This window comes from Silurus aristotelis, assembly GCF_946808225.1.
Source record: "Silurus aristotelis genome assembly, chromosome: 15".
NCBI lineage: Eukaryota > Metazoa > Chordata > Actinopteri > Siluriformes > Siluridae > Silurus > Silurus aristotelis.
The window spans coordinates 18102959-18110155 of record NC_139588.1 but is presented as its reverse complement, the minus strand read 5'-3'; the positions used below and the strand labels follow the sequence as shown (position 1 = coordinate 18110155).

General features: G+C 36.7%; 1 protein-coding gene across 1 annotated transcript; it reads right to left on the bottom strand.

Annotated features, from left to right (window-relative positions):
* Positions 1-5053, bottom strand: naa20 (N-alpha-acetyltransferase 20, NatB catalytic subunit). The gene is made up of 6 exons (XM_083561833.1): positions 4897-5053; positions 2688-2712; positions 2197-2287; positions 1150-1285; positions 396-541; positions 1-298 (listed from the first exon to the last, which is right to left on the bottom strand). Exons 1-6 carry the CDS (start codon positions 4947-4949, stop codon positions 213-215), a joined length of 537 nt encoding a protein of 178 aa, XP_083417959.1. The 5' UTR covers positions 4950-5053; the 3' UTR covers positions 1-212.
* Positions 5054-7197: the final 2144 nt, after the last annotated feature.

Genomic DNA, 7197 nt, shown 5'->3' with positions numbered 1-7197 from the left:
TGAGGATAAATTGTTTTATTTACTTTATAAGAAAATGGTGCAGAAATAGCAGAACAATCTTTTTTTTATTTTTATTATAAATAACATTTCCAAAAGCAGTGACCCTCTGATGATTCATTTGCGATACAAGTAGTAAACTAAACTAGACAGATCTTTATTTTTTCCCAATATGGGGTAAGTGGGCGAGTCGGTCAGAGAGCCACTGTTCAGTGTTATTCTATGTCTTCTGGTCGAACAGGGTGTGGGAGCGGAATTATGGACTTCTTCTCTGTGTCTCTTGATAACGCTTTCCTCATATCTGTGTAGAAATGAAAGCAGTTATTGATTCAAGTACATAACAAGGCGTTGTTACAATAGTGCGCTGCTCATAAGGTGAGATTTTGAAGGATTTTTACCGTAGGCGTCTTCGTCCGGTTCTCCATTACTGGCTGAATAGTATTCGATCACGGTTCTGTAGACGCTGTAGCCCAGCTGTTTGTACATGTTCACTGCTACTTGATTGGAGACACGGACAAAGAGGTCGACGAAGAAGCCTCCTTTCCTGCAAGAGAGAAACACACACACAGATCCGTTGTCTATTTAACATGGAGCAAAAGCATGCAGTTTTCACCAATTTGTTCAAATATCCATGTTGCAATAAATATTCGGGGGGTTTTTTTGGATCGCAAATAAAAATAGATTTAAACAAAAATATTTAAAACTGAGTTGCAGCCTTTCAATAATCTTTAAGTTTAACTTTCCAATAAGTGATTTGTTGCCTTGGAAATGCGACCACTAGCTATGGTGACCTCGGGTTTTTATTTATATTGATAACACTGGTGAATAAGATAGGGGGAAAAAAAGCAGGATGTCTCATTACCAAGAAACTAAAACTGTCCCTCAGACTTTTCTTTATTGCCTATGGTGGAATATTTCTCCAATGCTACCAAGCACAGTCTCTTGGACTTTTTTCATTAGTTTTTATGACACATCTAACAAAAATCTTTACATCATTATACAGTTCTCTCTCTTTTTTTAATGAAACAACACATTTTCCCTGTCTAATGTAATGCTTAGATAAGGCAATGCGACACACAAACCCCTATTGAATTTATTACTAGTGTACAGAAACATTAGTGTGTAACTCTCAATCCCCATGAAGAGCTGCACCTTTCTGAGATCTCCTCTAGCATGTCCATGAGCTTGGCAGCCAAACCCAGCCGTCTGAACTCAGGAGCCACTGAAAGAGCTGTGACGTGGCCGTGCCACTCCTCCCGCGCCACAGAGCCTTCTGCCTTCCCCATGACTGCAGAGATACGAAGAAAAGGGAGTGAAATCACACACATGAGTCTGTCAATTAAAAAAGAAGCCGTTTTCAGGATTGTGTTGTGATTATCAACTTGTTACAGTGGACAAAAAAATCATCAAAAGCTGAAGGTTTAGAGAAACAAACTGTCCGGGTTGGCAAGAAGCAATTGTACATTAAAAGTCCTCCCTTAGCAGGAATAACAGCATGCTAAAGAAGGATTTTTCAATGAAAATAAAGTTTAATATCTGTACATGTATTTCTAGATAGATAGATAGATAGATAGATAGACAGATAGATAGACAGATAGATAGACATAGATAGATAGATAGATAGATAGATAGATAGATAGATAGATAGATAGATAGATAGATAGATAGATAGATAGATAGATAGATAGATAGATAGATCTACTAATGAGCTGAATAGCAATAGCTGTTCGGATAATGAACAGTGAAAGAAATGAGTTAAACATGTGCTTGTGTAGGTGTGGTCACTTCCTATTAGTTCAGACAGATAGGGTTTTATGGAGATCTGAGATCAGCTACTACACTGATGTGGAGTTTGGGCTTGTGTTAGGACTGGAGAACAATGAAGATTTTACATTTATATGATGGTAAATTATAACAGATTACATTTTTCTGATTGTGACAGGAAAAATGTGTATTTCTATATCAATTAGAATCTGACTGGAAGCAGCAGACATTTCTGTATTGAATCTTTAGCAGTGAAAGACATTAACCTAAAATTGTTTTAATTCTTAAAGACTGAGACAATACATTTCTTACATAATTAATAGTTCTGCTAAACCAGAAACATTCCTGAACAATCATGTTTGATAATCCTACCAAACCAGAACCTATTTGCCTCCAGTTCATATGTGAAAATAAATGTGTAATGAAGTGACTTACTGTAGCCCATCAGCTCGCCACCCGGTGCCTCAGCTACGATGAAATACTCTGGCCAGTGTGCCAGATACTGCAAATAAAACGGGATGCCATACTGTAAAGCACATGGTTAAGGAAGGAGTCTCAAATCATAAATACAGTGGTGGACAAAAAACACAAACCATGTACTTAAATAAAAGTAGAGATACACTGTAAAATATAACTCCAGTAAAACTGTTGCTTTAAACTTTCACTCGAGTAAAAGTAAAAAAGTATTTGCCTTCAAATGTACTTAAGTATCCGAAGTTCTATGATTTATTATGGCTATAATGTGCTATAATCTTTTTTGTCACACAGCTCTCAACTCAGTTTATGTGAAAAGACTCTAATGTAACTTAGCACACCAATCTATTATTATTCATAAGTCAAACACTGAATGATCTCTAATGAATCATCATGAACCCAAAACCATCTAAAACACTGAACGGTATGTTGGTGATAATTAAAAAGGATACAGTCTCGGTTAAAGGGTCCAGATTTCTGTGAAGAAAAAAAAAAGGAAGAGACAGCAGGTCAGTTTTAAATGGCCACAGACAAAAGATATATAGTGTGTAATTAGTCTCCATATGGTTTTTAACACACACACACACACACACATATACATACATACATATATATATACATACACATACATATATATATATACATATACATATACATATATATATATACATATATATATATATATATATATATATATATATATATATATATATATATATATATTATACACATATACACATTATATATGTATAAAATGTGTATATATATATATATATATATATATATATATATATATATATATATATATATATATATATATATATATATATATATACACACAGTGAGGAAAATAAGTATTTGAACACCCTGCTATTTTGCAAGTTCTCCCACTTAGAAATCATGGAGGGGTCTAAAATTGTCATCGTAGGTGCATGTCCACTGTGAGAGACATAATCTAAAAAAAGAAAGATCTCACCTCGTGGGGTCTCAATGATCCTAAGGAAGGTGAGAAATCAGCCCAGAACTACACGGGAGGAGCTGGTCAATGACCTGAAAAGAGCTGGGACCACCGTTTCCAAGGTTACTGTTGGTAATACACTAAGACGTCATGGTTTGAAATCATGCATGGCATGGAAGGTTCCCCTGCTTAAACCAGCACATGTCCAGGCACGTCTAAAGTTTGCCAATGACCATTTGGATGATCCAGAGGAGTCATGGGAGAAAGTCATGTGGTCAGATGAGACCAAAATAGAACTTTTGGGTCATAATTCCACTAAACGTGTTTGGAGGAAGAAGATTGATGAGTACCATCCCAAGAACACCATCCCTACTGTGAAGCATGGGGGTGGTAGCATCATGCTTTGGGGGTGTTTTTCTCCACATGGGACAGGGCAACTGCACTGTATTAAGGAGAAGATGACCGGGGCCATGTATTGCGAGATTTTGGGGAACAACCTCCTGCCCTCAGTTAGAGCATTGAAGATGGGTCGAGGCTGGGTCTTCCAACATGACAATGACCCGAAGCACACAGCCAGGATAACCAAGGAGTGGCTCTGTAAGAAGCATATCAAGGTTCTGGCGTGGCCTAGCCAGTCTCCAGACCTAAACCCAGTAGAGAATCTTTGGAGGGAGTTCAAACTCCGTGTTTCTCAGCGACGGCCAGAAACCTGACTGATCTAGAGAAGATCTGTGTGGAGCAGTGGGCTAAAATCCCTCCTGCAGTGTGTGCAAACCTGGTGAAAAACTACAGGAAACGTTTGACCTCTGTAATTGCAAACAAAGGCTACTGTATCAAATATTAACATTGACTTTCTTAGGTGTTCAAATACTTATTTGCAGCTGTATTATACAAATAAATAGTTACAAAATCATACATTGTGATTTCTGGATTTTTTTTTTAGATTATGTCTCTCACAGTGGACATGCACCTACGATGACAATTTCAGACCCCTCCATGATTTCTAAGTGGGAGAACTTGCAAAATAGCAGGGTGTTCAAATACTTATTTTCCTCACTGTGTGTGTGTGATTATATATATATATATATATATATATATATATATACACACACACACACACACACACACACACACACACACACACATGACAGACAGACAGATAAGATACATACTAATTACTCAATGTTTGCTTATTAAATGATCTTGTAGTGCACTCAATAGGGTGCACGATCCTTTATGTATTTACTACTATATAGGGCACGTATATACCTAACATGAGCACATTTCGGATTGACACGCAATATACATTTCACACAAAGAAAGCAGAAAGAAGTTCATATGTCTGAAATTGCAATAAACATTATAAAACTAAAGCAAATAAATTACATTGTCTACTATTTATAAACTGCTTTTGGACAACAAGTGAGATAAAAAGTAGTCACACTAAATTAAAGACTGGATATATTTAATAACAAGCAGCACTGTGGCTGAATCCCAAACGCCTCTATGCTGCACACATATGGTGCACTATTTAATATTATGACACAGCCTATAAAGGGCACTTACATATAAATGACTATCATTTTGGGATTCGGCCACATGCGTTAGTATCGAGTATAGACTACAGAAGATCAGTGACTTGGAGCTGCTGGATGTTAGTGGTGTATCTGTGTGGGTCAGACACATTAATTAATCGTACTCACATGTTGTTGAATTTGAAAAGGTCGTCGCAATTAAAAGCCCGTAAGGACGTCATTTTTATCCTTTAAAACGCGAGTAAGCGTTAAAAAAATTATATCCGCAGAACCGAGTTTGCCCCCTGACCTCTTGCTTACGTCACACAAAAGGAAACCGTTTTGGAAAGAGCGCCATCTGGCGACAGGAGAAAATAATGTTTCCCTTTTCTTCCCCTATTTCACTTGTTTTTCTTCTTTTCCTTCTTTTTCTTCTTTTTCCTTCTTCCCCGCTTCTTCCTCCTCCTCCGCTTTTCCTTTTTCTTCTTCCTCCTCCTCTGGTTCTTCATCCTCCTCCTTCTAATCCTTTTCTCCTTATCTTCTTCTTTTTCATTTTATTCTTCCTCCCTTTCTTCTTCTTTTTTCTTTTTTTCTCTTCTTCTCCGTCCTCATTCTGTTCTGAATCTAATTTCTTCTCCTCCTCTTCTTTTTTCTTCTTCCTCCTTTTCTTCTTCTTCTTAGTCTTTTTCCTCTCTTTCTTCCTCCTCCTTTTTTGTCTTGTTTTTCACATGACCACAAACTTGCATTTTGTTCCACTAGAGAATAAATAGGTTACAAAACACTATCACAACTCAGATGTTAATCATCCGATGTGCTAATATGATATATCCTCTTGTAGGAAGTAGGGAGTAAAACGTAGCTGTTGTATATATAGTTTGGCTTTTGCCATATAAAAGTATCTGGCATCTACCAGAAGTGCAAAATGTAGCAGTCGTGCAAAAGTGCAGATAAATATCTAGCATATGTACAGCAAGGGGTATATATGAAAGCATATACAGTGAATAAATATAAAGGCTATAACAGTGCAGAGATGTGTGGACATACAGGAGTACTATAAAGGCGTACAGTGAATAAATATAAAGGTTATTATAGTGCAGAGATGTGTGGACATCATTAAGAATTACAGAATTACAAAAAATGGTTCTAAGGCTATGGCATTGAAGAGGAAAGTGCAGAAGTGAAAGGTTACAAGATTACAAAATTATGGCATTTAAGGAGTTAGCAAGCTGAATAAACAGTCTAATATATATATATATATATATATATATATATATATATATATATATATATATATATATATATATATATATACATACGTTATATACACATAAATGAATAAAATGTTGGGCAGAATGTACAGGAGTGATATAAAGATACATATAGATAAAATAGTGCAGATGTACTGACGAGTAAAAAAGTTATATAATGAAATATGTATATGTATTCTACAGAGGTTATATACAGTGTTTTGTTTTGTGTTTGTTTTGTAGTGATCTAGCGGTGTATTGTAGAGTTCAGTAGTGTGATGGTGGATGGAAAAAAGCTGTCCCTGAACCTGCTGGTTCTGGTGCGTATGTTCCTGTATCTCCTTCTTGATGGAAGGAGGTTAAACAGTTTATGACTGGGATTTGAAGAGTCCTTGATAATGTTGTGAGCTCTGCGCAGACATCTGCTGTGGTGAAGGTGTTCAATGGCAGGCAGTTTGGTGCCTCCTTACCATACGGTGATGGAGTTGGTCAGGATGCTCTCAATGATGCAGCGGTAGAAACTCGTTAAAATCCCTGGGGACAGATGAGATTTCTTGAGACTTCGTAAAAAGTACATGTGTTGTTGTGCTTTTTTAAACAGAGCTGACGTGTTCTGCTGCCAGGACAGATCCTCAGAGATGTAACTCCCAGGAACTTAAAGCTGGAGACTCGCTCTACCTCAGTTCCATTTAAGTTGACTGGTAGATGTCTCCTGCTGTTGGATGTCCGAAAGTCCACAATGAGCTCTTTGGTCTTTGTGGCGTTGAGGGTCAGGTTGTTGTTGGAATGTGATGTGACATATCAAAACACAGAAAAGGCAAAAAAATCATTAATGCCAAATAAACATGTAAACATTAATTAAATTATTTTTATTACATGATTCAATATAAATGAAGAACTCATGTTCTCCAGTTACCTTTACAGTAAGTCAGAGGGCCTATATGGTGAGAACACATGAAATTTATTTTAAATATGTGGGGCTTTCAGATGCTATCATGCAGCTGAAGGCACAAACTGAAGAATAGAAAATACAGTAAACATAACACCTATATAAATCAGAAGGAATACACACCTCACATGCCATCCATCCCTGCATGGGCGGTCTTGTCACGTGCTCTATACTTCATACAAGTGATATTGTCCTGCATATAAAAGACATTCATTCTGGGTAAGAAAGATCAGGTGTCAATGCTTTATTTAAAACAAGAAAAGTTCCTGATTCTCATAATCACAGTGAGTTCAC

Coding starts and splice junctions, on each gene's coding strand:
- naa20 (XM_083561833.1), bottom strand. CDS start 4,949: ATGACGTCCTTACGGGCTTTTAATTGCGACGACCTTTTCAAATTCAAC. Junction 2,288..2,687: donor TGGACCCTTTAACCGAGACT/GTATCCTTTTTA, acceptor TGTGCTTTACAG/TATGGCATCCCGTTTTATTT. Junction 1,286..2,196: donor TGGCGAGCTGATGGGCTACA/GTAAGTCACTTC, acceptor GTATCTCTGCAG/TCATGGGGAAGGCAGAAGGC.